This window comes from Manacus vitellinus, unplaced genomic scaffold, assembly GCF_001715985.3.
Source record: "Manacus vitellinus isolate BGI_N305 unplaced genomic scaffold, ASM171598v3 scaffold_0_pilon, whole genome shotgun sequence".
In the NCBI taxonomy this organism is placed as follows: domain Eukaryota; kingdom Metazoa; phylum Chordata; class Aves; order Passeriformes; family Pipridae; genus Manacus; species Manacus vitellinus.
Genome location: NW_021938789.1, coordinates 6,486,867 through 6,507,581, shown reverse-complemented (window position 1 = coordinate 6,507,581; position 20,715 = coordinate 6,486,867). Strand labels below are relative to the sequence as shown.

At 35.4% G+C, this 20,715-nt stretch overlaps 1 protein-coding gene across 3 annotated transcripts in view; it reads right to left on the bottom strand.

Moving 5' to 3' along the window:
* JAKMIP1 (janus kinase and microtubule interacting protein 1) overlaps positions 1-20,715 on the bottom strand; it is a 112,077-nt gene that overhangs the window by 26,790 nt on the left and 64,572 nt on the right. For all 3 annotated transcript variants that reach the window (XM_018089188.1, XM_018089197.1, XM_018089203.1), the window contains 7 exons: positions 18,037-18,120; positions 14,264-14,326; positions 13,039-13,137; positions 9,894-9,995; positions 6,858-6,911; positions 5,783-5,848; positions 3,285-3,353 (listed from right to left, as the gene is read on the bottom strand). In XM_018089188.1, coding sequence (XP_017944677.1) covers positions 3,285-3,353; positions 5,783-5,848; positions 6,858-6,911; positions 9,894-9,995; positions 13,039-13,137; positions 14,264-14,326; positions 18,037-18,120 — 537 coding nt within the window. The remainder of the gene's footprint in view (positions 1-3,284; positions 3,354-5,782; positions 5,849-6,857; positions 6,912-9,893; positions 9,996-13,038; positions 13,138-14,263; positions 14,327-18,036; positions 18,121-20,715) is intronic.

Sequence of the window (20,715 nt, the reverse complement as noted above, 5' to 3'; positions counted from 1 at the left end):
ATCCTAATTCATGAAGAATCATAAATGCCATCATTTTTACACAAGCTTTCCATTTGAAAGTAAATGAAAACCTACAGCAAATGACCACATTCATCCTAAGGATAACTGGAATATCAAATTAACAATATTAGTACTTCAAATACATGTATTATATTAACAAGTTGTACCTAGAAATTACTGACCTCTACACCAGCGTACAAACCTGCCTGGACCTGACAGAAGTGCACAGAGCAGCAAGAGGTGAATGGGGATGTGCATGCATGTGGTCAATAGCCATAACTTGCACAGGGCAGGACAAGGTAGAGAAAAGAGAAACACAAGTGAGGGCACTTTATGGCTTTTCTGAAAATGTCCCATGCATATCCTTAAGGAAATCATGGGGCAAACCCTAATTTCTGTTGTCTAGCCTGTTCTTCTTGGGAGGAAACATGAACATGCAGGTCTGCAGCTGGGTTCTGCAGCACCATTCTGTGCTGTGCTACTGAAGCAGAAGTAACAACTCGGTCTTCAAGCCAATTTGAAATGGGCAAAGTGATGCCCAGAGAGGTTGAGTGACTAGCTGAAGAGCTGAGAAGTTTTCAAGATGCCTAGGATTTACAGGAATTTTTTACTTTTGTTTTTAAAAATCAAACTACTCAACTTCCATAGTTATTTCATATATATAAAAATATAAACTCCAAAGACTGGGATTTAACTGGAACTCGGTATCCAAAAGCATGATGTTGCAAGCAAGTTGTGGACATTCAAATGGTTGTCTGAATAGTCAAGCCTTTAGAGTGTTTTGGATCATGGACTCATAGGATGGTTTGGGTTGGAAGGGACCTCAAAGACCCTCTCATTCCAACCCTCACGCCATGGGCAGGGACACCTTCCCCTAGACCAGGATGGGTGATAGTAAGTAGAACATAAAACAGTTATTCAATTTTATTAGCTTTTCTTTCGAGACATGTTTTCACACTCAAAAAAATTAGTAGTAGACCAGAAAGCAGAGAAGCCCTTTGACTGAATTCAACATTTTCCATCATTCTTTTTTCTATTCAACAAATTTTTTAATTTCAACATATAGAATAAATGCCAAATTAAATACATAGGGTTCTTCAGATGATTAACTGCAGCCTTTACTAAAAGTATCAAAAAAATCAAACATTGCTGGTCCAGTTAGTTTTATTGGATATGGGATTGCCCCAAAGTCACTTATTTGGCCAAATTTTGCCTTTACACATACATGTGGACTTCTGACAACTTTGCTGTCAGCTACCAGCATAGCACTGACACTGAGTTTGCCTAAGCATGAACCATGATGATGAATCCTCAGTCCAAACATCTACTTTAAAACAAATCTGTTCTAATCACCAAATTAATGTTTTGGAGGGGCTCAGAGCATAAAGTAACTACAGATGACCTCCTACATGTTAAGAGCAACCCAAAACTGGTGACAGTAGAAACATATAAGACCAATATTAAAGGACTCAGAGGAATAAGGTGCTATTTGTTCTCTGTATAAGAAGCATAATATTTATTATTAATTTGTTTTGTAAACTTGCAGTTCTTTTAATTACCTATTAATAAATACTGAAGGAAAAGCCAAGGTCTAAGAAAGGCCTTGATCTTGGGGCTGGAATTTGATTACACACAGATGGGCATCTATAGCTATGATACCCATTTTAGAATATGTTGCTTCAGCTACTGGTCCAGAAGGGCAGGGATCTCCACCAAGTCCCATAGGACATATTTGTCAGCCCCTTGTGGACATCTCCAGAACTCTGAAGAATATAATGTGGCATTAGACACCATGCTTATGCAACTGAATCCCACCTTGACTACCCAAGTGGCATAATTTTCTGATGGGGATGGATTACAGCAACAGCTGGTGGCTGTTGTACAAGATGCAACACCACCGTGAACTGTATAGTAAAGGACAGGCCTGGTCCTGACATGCTTACAAGTGTCTGACACCAGAGAACTAGACTGACTTGCCTGAGACTATAGAGAGGGTCAGATCAGCTCAGTTGAGTTCACCACCAGATCCCAGAAAAGCAACGCAGCTGCCCTGATCATGTTACTTCTCAAAAAGGTATGGTAAAAGCTGCCCACAAAAAGTAAGAGGGAAGGAAACAAGAATAGGACCTCAAATCCTTAACATGGGTTCCAAAGATGACTAAACAAGTGCTCAGCCGTTCTGAAAGCACCATGTTAGAATGTTATTTCTCAACTCATTTCATGATTGAGTCAATCATTAGTGATGCAGATTCTCAGATTGCTGTGCTAAACAAATAGATGCAAGGGATACCCAAAGTAAGAGTTGAAAACATCACAGATAGTAAGTGGGAAGATAATAAACCAAGTTATATAGAAATTATGTTTTTCCAATTCTTTTTACAAAAGAACTTAGTATTTGAGGGCACTTTCCCTTCCCAAAACTTTTGCATTTTTCCATAACAAGAGTTAAAAAATAAAGAAATACTAAATTTGGGAAGGATCATGTCTACATTACATTACAATCAGCATGAAAGGCTACACTCAATAGGGCACTTCCTTTTTGTTTGTGGCTCAAAGACACACTTCTTCAGTGGCCGTGGGCAAATCACTTAATCTCCCTGTCTCATTGTCCCATTCTTTAGGATGAATGTAATGCTAATTATTTATCTACCAGTAAAAGGTGTGGTGAGGATTAATCAGTGTTTGGAAAACCATTTGAAGATGCGAAGCACAGCATGCATGGTAAACCAATAAAAATCAACACCTTCTAAAATGATTTGTTCAACATATGGAAAAATAAGGTCAGTTTGTCCTGCAAGACAGAATTGCTTTTGAGAAAACATTCTGTCTTTAGGCATGAAGACCATGGGACAAGAAAGGTCATCTGGAGTAAGAGGTCTTGACAGCTTGTCCAGAAGCTGAGTACCAGAGAGCAAAGAAATACCCTTGACAATTCTAGCAACATGACCTCAAGATTCAAAAGACAATGGTGTTGCCAGACAAATTAATACACAGAGAAAGCACAGACAATTTCATACTGTTTGGTCAATATGCTCTGTTATTATGCATTTGTGCCCTAATTTGTATATAATATGCTATTTTTGTTCTATATAGATTTGACATTTCCCTCTCACCCCAAAGAATAAAAGCAATAGATTGTTCTAGAAACCTCTTGCCTATTTTACCATGAAGCAATCTCTGTTAAGCAGAGAAAGGCAGCAAATCAACCTGGGATGAAGTTTATACACATTCCCTCGAAATGAGTTTTAGCTAAATGAATTATACTTTTAGCTACTGTTCCTTACCTTTTCATTCTCCAGGTCTAACATCTTCTGTGTCAGTGCAGCTTCTGTCCCCTCTATCTGTTTCAACCACTACAAGAACATAGCAGTGTGAAGGGGAAAAAACAGAAAATGAAAGAAAAATAGAGCTTTTGCAAAAGTTGGTACCAAACAGTTTTCAAGCTGGTTGCCAACACTTCCAGGCACATGAATAAACAAGTTGTGAGAACACAGGCAGAATGGAAGACTGCAAGAACATACTAAGGACTAGCAAATGGAGGTTGCTTTCCTACAGTAAAACAATTTTTTTTTTCCCTGTAAAGTTCAAGATACAAAATAGACTTGGGTCAAAATGCAAAATCAATCCATTTCTGACGTGATATACCAACAAGCACAATGCTTGTTGGCCTGATTTGCAAAACTATCATCTGACTTCAGGCATCCACTCCTTCATTTTTTCAGAGGGCAGTTTAAACAAAAGACAAAGTGGAAAATTCAATCCTTGATTTTGCACAGTTTGCTGCACTCTTCATGGGAAGAGGTTCACTTCTAAAATATCAGTAATGTAGAGGGAAAAGCAAAACAAACAGACAGACAGACAGACAGATGGAGGTTCTTGTAATTGCTACAATGAATCCCTCACCACTCTGGTGACCAAAAAACCAATAACAATTAAGAAGAATGGCATTCTTTGCTTTCTAAAGAAAAAATCACATATTGTAATAGTTAAATGCATGGATACAAGTTTCTTACTTAATCACTCATCATCATTGGGATTATATTAATATTTCACATTTAAGTTTATTGGAATGGATGGGCAAGTTCAGTTCTGAATTAATTGTTTTATTTCATTTCCCTGCTGGTCTACAATAAGGATCAATGACTAGCTTACAGAGAGCACAGTTTAGACTAATGCTTCCTTTTATAGCACCAGCTCCCATTAAAACCAGATGTAACTTTGCCATTGATAATTATCACTTTCCTCAAATGCCTTGCTTACTAACATTGGACTACTCATATTTGCTTCAATTCTTTTAGTAAGCATTTTTAGTAAGCTTTTAGTAAGCTTTTTTAATTTAGAGTTTTGGTGAATTTATCAGGGTTCAGACTCAAAGGAATTAATGACACACCAGGATTTTTCCCCAAAGATTTAGATACGAAATTTCAAACATAAGTTTACAAATACACAAAAATGTAAATTCATTATTTCATCATTTTGGATCTTCCACTTTTTAAGAGACCGGTGAATAAAAAAGGGAAAATTATTTTACCTACTTAACTTTCTACAGGAAAAAAAAAATTAATAGGAACCTTATATTCCCCAGGTATTCTATTTTCACCATCTTTGTTTTCTTCATTTTGAAGGTGACAAGCTGAAGATATTCCTAAGGGAAGCCTCACCTCTGATATTCAGCAAGACCATGAGCATTCTGAACCCTTGAAATTAATAGAAATGGGCATCTCTCACAGCTACCCTCAATCAAGTGAAGGGCTATTTGCAAAAATTAGAGGTCTCAATTTTTTGAAGGTATGAATGATATGCAAAACTAAATGTTGGTTCTGACCTTCCTATGCCTGTAAGCCTTTCTGGAACCAAGGGAGACATTTAGGAGTCTCTATCTTAACCTTTTATACTGAGGTTCTTCCCATTTCATTTTTGGATTTAAGGGGCTAAAATCATCCCCTTTCCTTTTAATGCCACAAAGAAAAATATATGGATTTTAGAACTTTTCCTCATTTTTACTTTGCTTATAGCAATCACTCACTCAAATTAATGATTTTTAAATTATCTAATGTAGATTATCTACTTCAAGATATTTAGATAAGTAGATTATCAAAATTATACCAAATAAAGTAATTATTGCAAAATGCTCGAATTTTAATTTCAAAGCTCTGATTCTGAATTTCAAGAATGCATCTAGGAAAGATTTAACAAGAACATATGAAAAGGATGACAGAGGTTTCTTTAGAGAAATATGCAAGTCTTGCTTAGTTCTAAATATCACCCCTATTCATATACAGATTATATTCCCTCTGTAACTGAGAAGAAAAGAACTAGTCATGCAGAAATGAGTGACCTGACTGAACACTTACCTTGCCCAAACTGCTTTTTCTCTATGTCCACTACTTTACAGAGGAAAGGACCACTGACTACTCTGAGCTTTTTCAGTCATCCACAGAAATGAGCCTGAGATGGACCATGGGCACCTCACCAAGGATGTCACAGCAACGTGTTCCCAGAGCACTGAGGACATCGGCACTTCTGAGAATGAAACCTCTTGTGTTAAGTGGCTTTTTAGTACTTCATGGGGAATATCTCTAAAACAGGTCTTTATTTTTAAACTGGGGGGTTTTTGTAAGATTGATTTTACCTCAAGACATCACAATTCCAACATTCATGTAAGGATGAATTCATGCACAACTCCAGATGATCCAAACAGAAAAATCATGCTTCCCTGGCATGTGATATCGTAGAAGGCATGTTCAATTTTCAGCAGAGAAAAACATTTACAGAATTCTACCTTTTCACAGAGGGAAAGCACAGTCCCAGCTTGGATTATTGCAACCTGCTCTTCATTTCTCAAATTCTAAAATACAAAAATATGCATTTTAAATTGGGTCAAAAATTCATCCTTTAACACAAGAAATAACATTACTTCAAAAAATAAATAATTTATAACATTTAGAATTATAGAAATGACCAAAAAAGTATCCCATTATTAAAAGTATTAAAAGTTAAACCAGGAGTGCTTAGTTTCCACTCAATTTCAGAACAATACCTCCCCAACACTTTCGCAACAATTTATTATTTGATGAAAATTAAGTGGTTTCTGTCAGCAATTTTGAATTTTTTTTTCCCTTAGGCCTGTTAATTGGACTATGGCCCTACAGCAAGTGAATCTCCCCTTCGTGCACTTTCAGAGCTAGACTTCCCATTAATGAAAACAATGCAAAGATCAAGTACCACAGAAACCTCCATAGAATTTTCAACATAATATGTAAATCTAGAACTTAAAACTAGCATTGTAAAGACCTCAATATCTTAAAGCTAGCTATAAACTGGACCCAGGTCCCTGGATGTTTGTGCCACAACTGCATGACCGAGATTTTATTCTATATTTGGCACTGTAGAAGAAGAAAGGGACACAGTTATCCTTGCCTTGTCTTTCTCCCAGAAAATCCACTCCTGGCGGAAAACAGTCTTCACAGTAGTAGGTGCTACTATTACTACTCAAAAGAAAAAACTTCGCAAATAACTTGGTCTGGCTTTCATTTGTGTTTTAATCTGTTTTTATTTCCTTTTATATCTAGTCTGGGTATTATCTTTTCCCTCTGCCTACTTCAGTGCCTTTTTCTACATCATCAAGATCAAAACCTAGCTTAAAAAAATACACTTTTCACTGGTATCAGTTTAACTGAAAGATTTCAAGTTTGTAAAAGCAGTACCTAACCATTCATATTCTTCATACAAATACATATAGGCATATAAAAATCACCCTCTGTATTTTCTTGGATGTTATTATCTGCTGTGGAGAAAAAAAATGCATTAAATTAACCATAAAACTGAAGGTATATTTAAAATTAAAAATTTGTTACCCCATTATCTCCAAGAATATCTAATTTCTTCATAAGTTCAGATATGTTCACATCCTGAAAAAGATGTTCAACACTTATTTTTTTTAAAGTAGATGAGAAATAGATTATATATGCTACATTTTATGTACTGTTTATTCACTTCTGCATGCAAAAAGAGTACAAATAAGTGAAACATTAGTTTTGTATCACAATTACAAAAGTGTTATTAATACTTTCAAAGACAAAACAAAATGACACTTTTGATTACAGCAAGCAACCTGAATGCCTGTGCATGAGGGCAGAATGTTCCTGCACCACTCACATTTATCATCCTGCTAATGCATGTAGAGGAACGACCAAAACTGATAAACAGGCTTAAAAGAGTGTTTAAAGACTAAAGGTTTAAAAACCATTTTTTTTGTTTGTTTGGAGTGGAGCATCAACCACATCAACCTACAGAAGTTAAAAGGACAGAGAGCATGAACAAAACAATTGCTAAGAAGGTTCACTGGGTGATTTGCTGTTTGCTTTTTATTTTCGTTGTTAAACAAAACTATGGAGTTTTGAATCAGCCTTACAATGCCAGAAGGGAACGTGTGCAGAGGGCTGAACATGCTCCTCCAAACACCATCAGTTCATAACCTTTGTGAGTAGAAAGTTATGTTTCTCTGCCAGTCAGCTCTCAGATCCACAACTTTTTGTGGATCTGAACAACTGAACAACCCCTCCTTATTAAGGCCCAGCCACTGAAATAAAGAGAAACACTGCTCTGATCAAAAAAAAAAAAAAAAGAGAGAGAGAGAAAGGAATAAATTCACATGATGTTTTTATTTTGCACTGTGCCAGGGTCCATTCTGAGGTCCCAGAACTCTATTTTCTACTTTAAAAAATTGTTGGAAGGGGTCATGGAACTGTCTAACCAGCCCTAATCACATTCTCCTGAATTATTCCAAGTATGGGCCACAAGTTCACGTGGACCAGGGATCATTTCCGTTGACAGGTTGTATGCAACTATGTTATTAAAAAGTAGGAAGGTTTGACAACATGGGAAAACATCAGTTCGTGTGAGCCCGAAATGCTTAATACACATACATAAAGCAAATCAGCCTTGTTAAACGCTGCCACCCTCAACTTCTACTCATATTTAGCACTGCTTAGAAGAGGCCAGTATTTCACAAGGATCTCGGCTCACTTATTTCATTGCTTCCAGTACATAACATGCTGCTTTGCATTTATGCTTTGGGCAACTGCATTATGTCGGTAGTCAGGATAATCAATCTTTAACACTTTTTAAAGCTAAACCAGCTATGCTTGCAAATTACATAGCTACATCAGAATATATTAGCTCATGATTCTATAATCAACAGACTCCAGTGAGGAAGGCTCAAAATGAAATGAAAGATTTCCTGAAGACTAGACACAGATGTGGGAGAGAACATACAAATAAGTCCAGTAAAGTGTTGTGTTCAAGTTGTTTGATCCTGAGAAGTTCCCTCCCTCCCTTTCATCTCTTCCCAAACACTTCGCTGGTGTTCCCAAATGTTATCTTAGTTATTTAACACCGCACATCACTAACTCTAGAGTGGTGCACATCTTAATACACTTGTGTTTGGAACGATGTTAAAAACAAAATATTGATTATGATCAGCAATGACAATGTTGAATGGAAACTTCTTTAGCCAAACAGTAATGCTAGTGAGAAATTGAATTCACTAAGACATACAAAGTTTTGCATCTATTGAGCCAGAAATAATCATTCTAATTCATTTATTTCCATATGAAGCATAAAGGATGAATTAGAAACCAAACCAGATTTTGCATCATTTTGGAATCTACCGTGCTACCGATAGCTAACAACTTTGAAAACCACTAAAAGCAGATAAAAGGTCAGCAGTGTCAGTATGCTCATGTTAGGTGACTGCCTCTCCTTACAGGTAAGTAAACTGAAGGTCAGCCTGAAAAGAACATTGCTGTTAATGACTGTCACAGTAGACAATGGGGAAAAATAGGAATTCTAGATTCTGGTACACTGTTCCCGCTTACAGCCAATATGCGAGTTAGAATAATGGATAAGCTAAAAGCAGGTCTGGCATCCCATGGAGGTTCTATTTGAAAGGTAATACACTAACTGATGACTCTTGATGTGGTTAGGGAGATGAGTATCCAACCAAACCTGTAGGTAAGAATGAGGTTTTAACGTTTTTTTTTTTTAGACTACTGAGCTTCCTAAAAATACGCAGCCTACAATTTCAGTTCATTTCCTCTAGAGATCGTACTGTGCTCATTAAGGCACTAAATAGGAGCAAGCCTCTTATAAGAGGACTTGTAAACACAATTAAAAATATTAGCACAAATCACTATGGCACTAAGATTATGCCACAGTTACTTGTAGAAAAGTTACCCTGGCCTGTTGTGCAATATTACTGACAGCACAAGTCTGAATTCAATCTTAGCTGAAGCAGCATGCAAATCAAGTGTCACAGCTAGCCTATTCATGGGGGAACAGAACTGAAAAGAGTAATCCTTGCTTCCTCTTAGCAAAAGTTAACCAAGGGAGGTCCTGATGTTTGTCTTGTGCTTGATCTAAAATGATAGAGTTCCAGCTATCTACATTTGGATCAAGCAGCTCATGCTTCAAGGCCCTGGCCTAGGCAAATAACTTAAGCATATTCATTCAAAAAACAAAATGCTTCACTAAATTGGGTATAAAATAATAGCTGAATGTCATATTTCTGAACTTAGATGAAAACATTTAATATCAAGAACAATGTAGTGTAGCAAGTCTGACAATGAATCACATCAACTTCCACATTCTTCCCCAGACCAAATGTAAATTACTTTGATGGATCAGCCTTCATTTTCATTGAGGAACTCCTGATTGACTACTCAAACAGATTCTTATGAAATCCTTTCCCCGGTTAAAAATACCTTTTCTTACTAAATTTATTTTTTCATGTTTTCTTCCCTGGCAAATGCCAAACAATTTGTTTGGATATTAGGTTGGTCATTCCAAAAAAGTTCCTAGCCATCCAATTGTTTCTAATGCTCTGCATATACCTTTATTCCTTCCTGATGACAGAACAGTTGAAGTGCACTTCCATTGTTTTCAGGGAAGGTGGTTATATGAAGGTTAAATGCTGGCGACCTTCGCTCTCTCTCCTGAGGAAAGATTTATTTAAAAACAACATGTGTGATTATCTGTAAACATTTATTCCCCACCTTTACAAAACATACTTGCACATTAAAAAGGCAGATTCCTGTTCACATTCCAAATATATGATATTTCCTCATATTTTTACCATATTTGAAGAATTTTGGCTTTAGCTAAACACAAAAATGGCATTAGCTGCCAACTGACTCCATGCACACTTAGTTTCTGCAAAGTTACCAGACACTCCTCAGCTGCAGGAACCCTTGCAACAGTGACCCTAATTGACAGAAGATCTAAAATACTCTGTAGGTTTTTATGTTGATTATAACCTTATTTAACTATTGCTTTCTTTCGTGGAACAAAAAAACAATTTAAAAGAAGAAACTGCAGAAAAAGAATTTAAATTCCATCATGGAATAGCATTATCACCAAAGATTTTCTCACTAAAACTAAAGCTGTGTATCAGCAGCTCCCTGTTTATTCTACAGTCAGTCTTCCTATTAGAGCATTTAAAATCTCAATTTATATTTACTGTACAACCCAGGATGTTAGAAGATGTTGAAAGGCAGTGCTATTCTACAGTTACGATGTTCTTTGTGCCTAAACCAAAAATTATAAATTCCCATTTATCTAAAACTATAGTATTTCTAAAACTTATCCAGTCCATCTACTTGAGTTTTATGCATTTCTTCAAAATATCAGTCTATTATTTCTTCAAAGGTAGAATTCGAATAAAGCAATAAACAAGCAATTTTACTTAAATTAAATTTTAATGTGCTTGTGAAAATGACTGGATTGAAGGCTCTGGGCAACCAAGGCACCGGGTCTTACTCTGACTTCTCTCTGGTCATGGGAACACAAGTGAGGAACACCAGATTCCATCTCCATGTTACAAGAGGAGGCTTTGGCATCAACAGTTTCATTTTCTGAGAGAGAGCACTACTGCAAATATTTTAGTTTTTATGACCATGTGTAGCTCCATTTTCTAAACTACAAAACGAGGCACTTTAATTGATATGGCAGGCGGGCTGCATCCATTCACTTAAGCAAGTTACAAAGCATGGCAAATCTTGTTCACGAACTAGATTAAACCTAATTTGAAACTACAATGTAGAGAGGAAAATCTCCACAGTCTATACATTTTCCCCCTCACAGGCTTTATTTTAAATAATATTTACATTAACAGCCTAATTCTGAAATGCTCTTAAATGACTTAGCTGTCATAACCCAAAACCAGAAGCTTAATTCTTGTCCAAATTGTTATCATTTTCTACATTGTTAAAAATTAATCAGTTGCGATTGCATTAAACTCACTTAAATTTGCTTGCATTAAATTTTAAACAAATGATTGTGTTTTCTACTTTAGCCTAATTTTCATCTGAAATAATTTAATTGCTTTAAAAAATATTGTCCTGATTATCAGAAGCATTGATGGTTTTCCTAAAGTGTTGCATTGTCAGTCACATTTGTGCCTACATGCTCGACTACTAGGGAAAAAAATCTTTTCTTGTAATCATACAAAAATACCTCCATTATTATTCTGTGAAACAAGGTTTTAAAGCTTTGGCACATGACAAAATTCAACAAGACACACTGAGCTTTTTCTGATGTGATTCTTCCATGTGAAAAATACACTAATGAAGGATGTACTGAAGAACATTTGTTTTTTTCCTAAGAATTTTTTTTCAACGGTTTTACTTCTAAGAACACTGACATTTTAGGAAGCAGTTTCTAGTGTAACTGCCAATTCAAATACTAAATTGTTCTGTATTTTACTTTACAGTTCTTTTAATAAAATATAAAGATATATATTAGAAAGCATATTTATTCTTCTGAACATCTACTGAAATTCTAATAACCTAAATTCATAACTTTGAATATAATGGGCTACGACATCAAAACATATGGTTGAAAAAGGATGAGAAAAAGATTAAGAAATGTCAAAGACAAAAAGAACGTCTGCATAACAGGAAGACATGACATTTCCATCTTTATCAGAGAAGCTACACATGCCGAGATTTTTGGTGAAACGTGCTGGGTGATAAAAATTATGGAGGAGTGACAATGACAGGTTTCTTGGGGAGTTTATTCTAAGTGGTGTTAAGAATGCTGATGATCTTTGAATGATGTGTCATCAGGCAACACAACTGTGTGACAACTGTGCATCACACACACCAGTTTAGTGTTACTAAATTCAACCTGAGCCCAATTTATCAGGTGATGAGAACCATTGTTTTCTATTGTAATCACAACCTACATGTTCAAATTGTTATTAACAAATAATTTTGTAATTTTTATTTCATTTATGCAAAGTATAGAATTTGTTTGCTATGGGCAACATATTAGTTTGACATACACAGAAGTTGTACTTGTGCTTCACTACTTTACTTTGACTTTGTCAGAGGGTTTTTTGTTTTCATTTTTCATTGGCCAATTATTTCCAGTCCATGACCAGTTTAAACCATCAGAAAATGGATTTCAGGTAAGAGAAATTCTTTCAAAGCATCTATCAAAATGTATTATTTTTAAGATAAATTTATTTTGTATGAATGTGGTCAATCAAATCAGTGTAATTTAAAGCAATTATAATTGTAATTTAAAGCAATTGATGTGATGAATGTGTCAGATCTTTAGTCAGATCACTGCATGCAAGATGTGAGAAGGTGTGTTAATGTAATCAATGCCAAACAAGGCTATAGTATACATACCAAGTGATTTTACATGCAGGAAAGGAGCAGTTATGGAAATGAAACAAATAAAAAAGGCAAAATATTGCAAAACAAAATATTTTATTAGATGAAAACCAAACTATATGCAATTTATATTAGCTATATTACATCTTTATAAACATTAGTGAGCATTCTCTCCAAAACACATTAAGGCAGTGGCATCAAATCTCATTATCCCAAGATACAATATTTAAAAAATAGATACCTAAGTGACTTCCCTTAAACATGCACCAGACACCAGTAATCTTTACAGGAATTTCAGCTTGGGTTCAAACATAATTTCTGCTCCATTTGAGAGTTTGCAACAGAGAGAATCTCTTACTTCAAGCTCTAGCACTCTGAATTCTAACAGCTCATTCTGGTCTTTTGCATCTTGCATCTCATTCTTCAGCTGATGTTCTTCTTGTTCCATTCTGTAAATCTATGAGACGAACACAACACAGTAACACCCTGTAGAAAAGATACTGCACCAAGTTTAGACAAAACCTAATTATTTCAGTTTCTCGTTACACGTTGGGCCATGTCTTGCAGCTAAAGAAGGAACACCACATCAGAAAGTACTTTTGAGAACTGCCAGCAGCAAATGGTCAATGTTCTCTCAGAATAGTAATCTGGAAGTTGCATGAAAATTGATGTGAATACTATATCTGAATAAGTTAAGCAATACAAGTTTTCTTTTAAAATCAAGCAAATGAATCTGAATTACATTAACATTTGGGTAGACTGTTCTCATTGTATTTGCCTAACTAGACATCTATTATTTATAGTATATGAAAGACAATAATGGAGGGGTTTTAATGCCCACTTTTTAATTTTCCAGAATTGTGCTTTGGGGCACTAACAATGACAAAACAGAACTTCAAAACTGAATATTAATTATGCTGACTAATAGCCTTGGTCCACTGTCTAGTTTAACTGGGTGATCCTTTCTTTGTATGAAACTAAACAGAAGGGTAACATCTGCAATAATGCACTGCAACATTTATAATGCCCATGTAAGTGTCTGAATAAATTAAATCTGGCTTGGCTCTAGCTACTTTTAGACATGATTTTTCCTTTAGTTATTTTTATATTAAGTTACTAACTAATAAAATTAATCTTTGATTTCCTGAGTACTAGCTAACTTTCCCACTATTATCAAGGAAGAACAATGCAGATGCTCAGCTCTGAGTATCCCAGACTGTAAATACAATAAGTCTTAAATCAATCAGTATTACTTAAAGTGTAGAAAACCTGTAAAAAGTGGAAGGTTGAAGGGAACAGGCAATTTTGTTAATGATCAGGACAACAATAATCTTTGTGTAACTGTGTTTTGCTGGACATGAGAAACATCAGCCAGCTTGGGATCTACTGTTGGCCACAATAAAGAGCAACTTCAATTCCTGAAGAGTACAAAGGCATATTCGTACTTTAATCAAAGACTTTCATTTAAATTTCTGTTTCTGCCTAGAAATAAAGTAAGCAATTTCATGTTGATGTTCCAGTACTCAGTGCATTCAATGTCTTTTATAATAAAGGGCAGTAATGGTGAAAATATTCCCACATACCTTCTCTAGTAACTCCTGATTTGTTCTAATTAACAGCTGCTTTTCTTCTACCCATTTTGAATCCTATGAGGAAGAAGAGGATTAAATATATACATGTATATTTTGTTAAACAAGACAAATTAATGACCACAATAATTACAGGATTTCAGACATCATTGTAGATTCAAGTATAAAATGGTCACACATTGAAAAATAAAGCTATCATAAATATTTCAAGGATATATGGCATTTTATCCTACAGTAAAAATAAAAGTTTCTTCTGTTTGCTGTTGCAGAGTCTGTTTTTTTTCCTAATAAGCATATAATTATAATCTTTACATGTAGCAATTGTGGGAGACCACAGTTATACAATATTTTATGTCATTTTAAAAACATTTACTCAGCTGAACTCTAAACTATTTCCATTGCAAAGGTTTGGGAACTTTCTTGCAAAATCATCCCATTTTGAGTGGTGAAATGCAAATACTAAGGGAGAAAGGAAAGAAAAACATTAATTACCCCAAATGACTGAAAATAAGTTTCAGCAATATACAGATAATTACCCTCTGCCAAAAATGTGAGAATCTGGCTAATACATAGTGTTTGTGACAAGGAATTCAAAGCTGTGGAGGAAGGGAAGTGATATAAGATATTCTGTACTCCATTTAAAAAACCGTATTTCTAATTGATCCCTTGTTCCAAAGCTGATCTTTCCTTTTAGGTTTTCCCGTGGCTTTAAAAGGCCTCATCAAATATCTCTTTAAAAACTCAAGCTACAAAACCTCACTGCCATCCACATCTGGACATTCAGATTTAATGGATTATAACAGCCAAACTAGCTTTTTTTTGCCTGTAAAGAAAACTATTCACATAACCTTTCTCATGCTGCTTTAAGATGTTTAATAAAACAATATTCAACACATAAAATGCCATAGTAACTCTAGATTGAATTACCTCCTAGGTTCAAGGGACAATTTATTTAAAATCTAAATGCATTTACTTAAATATTAAGGATGATACCTTCTTTGTCAGCAAGGTATTTGTACATCGATGTTGCACAAGAAATCAATGAAATCTGGATATCTCAGCCCATGAAATAGCCTTGAAATGTCAACTAAAAAATCTGAAACATTATGATATATTTACTCCAATTAACTTTTTTAAAAAAAGTTTAAAGTTGATTTTTCTACTTATTGTCTAATATAGTTTCATATTCTACCATTTTTCTCCTTTTTCCACTCATAAGCAAGAATGCACAAGTGCTTTTTAATTTTCGTGGGATAAACAAGCTCTTCAGGGTTGTGGTGCTATAAGAATAACATACTGAAATGGGAACCAAAAAGGTATTGCATTTCTCAAGAATTTTTGAAGCCAATTAAAAAAACTGTTGAGAATAAAATCCAATATCTGCTTTAACATTTAACTGGCATTTTACTAAGGTCAAGAGTTGAACAAAGAGTTGCACACACAGGCTTAGGGTGAATATCTCAATGCATGGATATGGTAAAAGGCAGGTTCAACAGTTGCACCAGACCTGCAGGTTCAACACAAGTAGAAAAAACAGATTAATTTGCCCTATTGAAAATTAACTTTTGTTTCTTTCTTGATGAAGTCCAACTCGACTTTTTGAAAAAACCTAAACTCTGGAGGAATTCTACTTACACACCAGATCACAGAGAGTTGAACATTCATCCATCTGGCACATTACATACTCCAATAGTTTTAGATTTATTATTTACCACTATTAATATTTCATAAGAATGTTTTTCACTTAATATAATTTTTCTTATGTATGCACATCAATGTACCTTGCAGAAATGGATTATTAGTTTTGTTTTACTTCTGAGGAAATACTGACAGATCCAGTAGAAGAGGAATTAACAAGGGCTTTTGACAGCTACTTTGAAATTACACACAAATTGTTTTATAAACCAAGCTTCATATAATTTTTTAACAATAAGATTCTAATCTCCTGCTCCGAATTTGACTTCAGGAAAATTGTGAAGGACTTTTCTGCTTCTGTTCCCTAAAGGGGTAAAATAAGACTAAAATTTTCTGGGATAATACACTTGGAACTTCTGATTCATTGTTTCCTTTAAAAAGCACTTTAGGGACTGATTTCCCAGATGAACACTTCACAATTATTATTAAATCATCATCCCTACCATGACCATCTAAATGACAAAATAATAATAAAATAAATTAAAAAAAAAATCACATAGTGCACAAGGAATTCAGTTTATCATCACAACCATTTATTTTGTTGAATGTAAATACTAAGAGGTCAGGAGAACCAAGCAGGTGCTAGAGCTCCCAGGAACACACTGTAAACCCCTCTGTGCAAAGCTAATGCTCAGAGTACAAACCAGCCCACTAAAGACACCATCATGCTGCTCCCTGTCACATCCCTGTTCACCTTCTCAGAATTACTGAGAGATACAATGTTGAAAATGTGGTTCTGAATCTCAAAGTGATAAGTAATTAAATTCTAATTTCCAGGTATACCTTTCTGACATAACACTCTTGAATTAAAAAATCATGGAATTTCCTACACATGTATCCGAGTTCATTTATCTTACTTACATACACAGTACTTACATTATACACTGGAATAGTCAACTCTTTTGTTAACATTTTTGAGTACACAGCAATTGGCCCACAACACCTTTCTTGTCAACACACCAAAATGTCAGCAGCAGATCCTCAAGATGTTTTCTGTCTCATTCTTCCAGAAGCTCAGTGAGCCATTGGTTTTAGATTGACAACATATTCCCTACTTGTAGTAATATTGTATTTACATGGAATACACTAAGAAAATTGCAATTGGTGTGGAAGCTAGCATAAATTACTTTTGCCCTTAATTTGAATATGGTCCCCAAACCTTTGCATTTATACAGAATCTTACAGAAAATTTTTCTTACAAAGAATAAACCATAAAAATAGAGACATTATTCACTTAGCACTATTTGTAGATTGTTTTTGTTCAATGCTACAGGATTGAACAAATGTATCTATAGATAGCTATATCTTATTATCATAAGCAACCTGCAATTTTTAAATTCTTATTTCAAACAATAAAGTATAAAATAAATCTCCCCAACTTCTTCAGTGAATTCTAGCAGTTATGCAACTGAACGATTCACAAATGCATGCTCATAACTCTTAATCAGACTTTCTGAAGATACTAGACATTATTAAATATGCATCAGTAGTCACATCTTTGTCAAGTATTTACATACATTATATATACTGAAGCATAAGGCTTGCTTTTACTTTGTATGATAGTTTGGGAATTTGAAAGCAGTTGGGTTCTCCAGTAATTTAAACCCAGGAGAGTAACACCATGAGTGGCTTCCAGTAACCTGACACGCTCAGTGGTATATTTCTCTAGCATGTCTACAAGCTTGGGGTTTTTTAATTTTTCTGTGCTACTCATCAAAAATATTCTCCAGTACAAATATAGAGCATTTATTTTATTGGATTTTATAACAAATATTAACAAAATGGAAAACAGGAGAAAGGCCTTCGCCAAATGACAATGGGAACAGAATTTACAATGCATGTAGACTTTTTTTGATACTATGCTTTAGTACATTATGTGTTAGAAAATTAATCTATAATGACATTTTCTTAGGCTGTAAAATACTTCCCTTTACTTAAGCAATCTATTGCTGCAGTCGCAATTAAGCCGCATCATTCACACTAACACACCAGTAAGCAATGAAGATGGCAAGGGCACCACTGCAGGCAGCAGAGAAAATGATGTGGTAGAGGACATTAAGAGAGCCTTTTACCTGTCCTTTCTCGACTAGAGCTTTCTCCAGGTCCTCAATTTTTGCCTGACACCTGAGAAGATCAGCTTGCAGTTGTTCGCGAGTCTGGGGGGGAAAAAAATCAAAAAATGCGTGTGTGTGTGCAGGCACATGCAGGTAGACAGGTAGATTTAATTACACACAGAATCAAAGTAAAGATACTTTATACTGCTTTATGGGCTGTCCAGTCAGCTTTTAATGCTTTTCATTAAAATAACTGCTTTTGTGTTTATGTTACAAAATATTTAAAGCTGTCAGATTAACAGGATTTTTCCTTCCTAGCTTAGAAAGATGTTATCATCACACATTCAGTGACAAAGCTCTTCCCAGGGGGGAAACAAAAACTTAGGAAATGAAAAAGCTCTAAGAAGCTATTCATAAGCTTTAGTAATTCAAGGCATTGGGGAAAAAAGGGACAAGGGAGTAAGAGATCTGTATTAAGAACTGAAAAACGCCTTTAGGTAAATAAAATATATTGATGCCAAATAATTTATATATCCCATACATAAGCATACACTGGTCAGTTCTCCTTGTTCTACTTAATTATTACATTAACTATTACACTACAGTAGGTATTACTCGCTGAGTCCAGTGATGCCTTATAAGGAACTGGATCATAAAAGGTACCAAACAAAACAGATATAAAACAACCTGTTTCCAGAGACCCTCAGTCACTGAGGTTCTTTGAGCTACTGCAAGTACTTTTCCCACCCTATTTCAGGTAGTTTTTCACCCAAACAGTTAAAAAATTCCCACGAGGATTTCCTTCTACGTCTTTGCATCTTTGGGTCCTTGTTGTTCACCTTAAGCCTCATCTAAAAATAACAGGAAATGTTCATCCCACAAGAACACTGGGTCCTACAAAATAAATCACACAAAAAGCTACTTTCTGACTCACTCAAAAGATGGATTTGGAAGGATATGACAAAAAAGACCAAAACATCACTAAAAAGAAATAACAATAATTTCCAAGTCTACAAAAGGGACAATTTGCATATGCCTACAAAACAAAATTTTAAAAAAGCCCATGAAGGCAAAGGAAATACATAATGGCCTCTCCTAAGTGTCAAATACATGACTGTCCCTGAAATTGTACTTTAATAATAAATGGAATTACGTCCTCCATCCCTATTTTATCTTGAGAAGTGATCTCCAAAGTCCTTATTGCTTTCCTTGGCTAAGTGTCCTACTTAAAAAGAAAGTGTCATAAGTGACTAGGCATTTGTAAGATGCTGAGAACTCTAACAAATAAAGCAATAATTTTACTATTATAAGAACTATATTTCACAGGGGAAATAAAAAAAGGAAAGAACTTTAGAGCCATTACAAAGAACCTTGAAAAAAAAAAAACACAGAAAAGCTGACATATTTTAAAGTAAACCCTGAATCTTCTAAATTCAGGCTCTGAGGGTAATAGGCTAACATTTATAGCTGTAAACAACTCCAGATAATGTCAAGTAGTCTACATTCTTCTGTAATTTTACCTTGAAAGCTTTGCTTATTAACACAGAAATTCTGTTCCCACAAGCATATTGTTTCTACGCATGAAAATATTCAGTAAGTGGATTTTAAAATGTTCGCAAGAGAAAAGGATGTGGATAATACAGTGCATATGTATGCCTAATAACTATTAATACAGAATTTTGTGAATATTTTATTAATTGTTTTTAGCAGTGGAACAATTAAGCTAGTGGCAACTCCTACCATTAAATTGTTCTTTCCCACCAGTAACTTTTAAACCACATTAAAATGCCTTTCTGCATTATTAGCAACATGTTGCAGTGGTACAGTACAGTGTAGGCCACATGTGGCAAGTCAGTAACATGTAATAATTCATAGTATTTCACACATTTCTCATTTTGGGGGTTCGAGGAAGTTGTAGGGGGAAGGAGGTTAGTGGTTTTTTAATGCTTAAACATTTTTTAGAATTACACTCTCATTGAGGTTCGATCACCTGGCCAATCTCTGTGCTCAAAGCTGGTTCCATCTTCTTTACTCCCTCCCTCAGGCATTTACCCCTGAGCTTTCTTTTACCCAGACTGAATAGTCCCAGCCCTTTCAGCCTTGTGTATCAGGTTCTCCAAGCCCTTAATCATCTTTGTGATTCAGCACTCCAGACATCACTCAATCATGAGTAGAGAGGAAGGGTCACCTCCATTGGTCTGCTGGGGACTTTCTTCCTCATGCAGCCCAGGAGGCTGCTGGCCCTCACTGCTGCAAGAGCACACTGCCAGCTCATGTTCAACTTGGTGTCCACCAGAAGCTCCCACTTTATTTTGTGCAAAACTTCTTCCCAGAAAGCCAGCCCCAAGTCTGTGCTGGCACATGGAGTTATTCTTCCCCACAGTTTTCCTTCTCTTGGTTGAATTTAATGAGATTCCTCTTCACACATTTCTTCAGGCAGTTAAATGGTTCCTCTGAATGGCAGCACAACCATCTCATGTACCAACCACTCCTTTCAATTTTGTATCATCTGCAAACTTGGAGGTGAAACACCTCGAGCTGAACTTTCTGCCACTGACCACAACCCTCTAAGCTATTTCAGTCAATATTCAGTCCATCTCACTGTCCACTTGTCTCCTGTTGCCTTTCTTGAAGACAAGAGTGACATTTGCTTTCTTACAGTCCTCGAGAACCTCACACAATTGCCATGACCCTTCA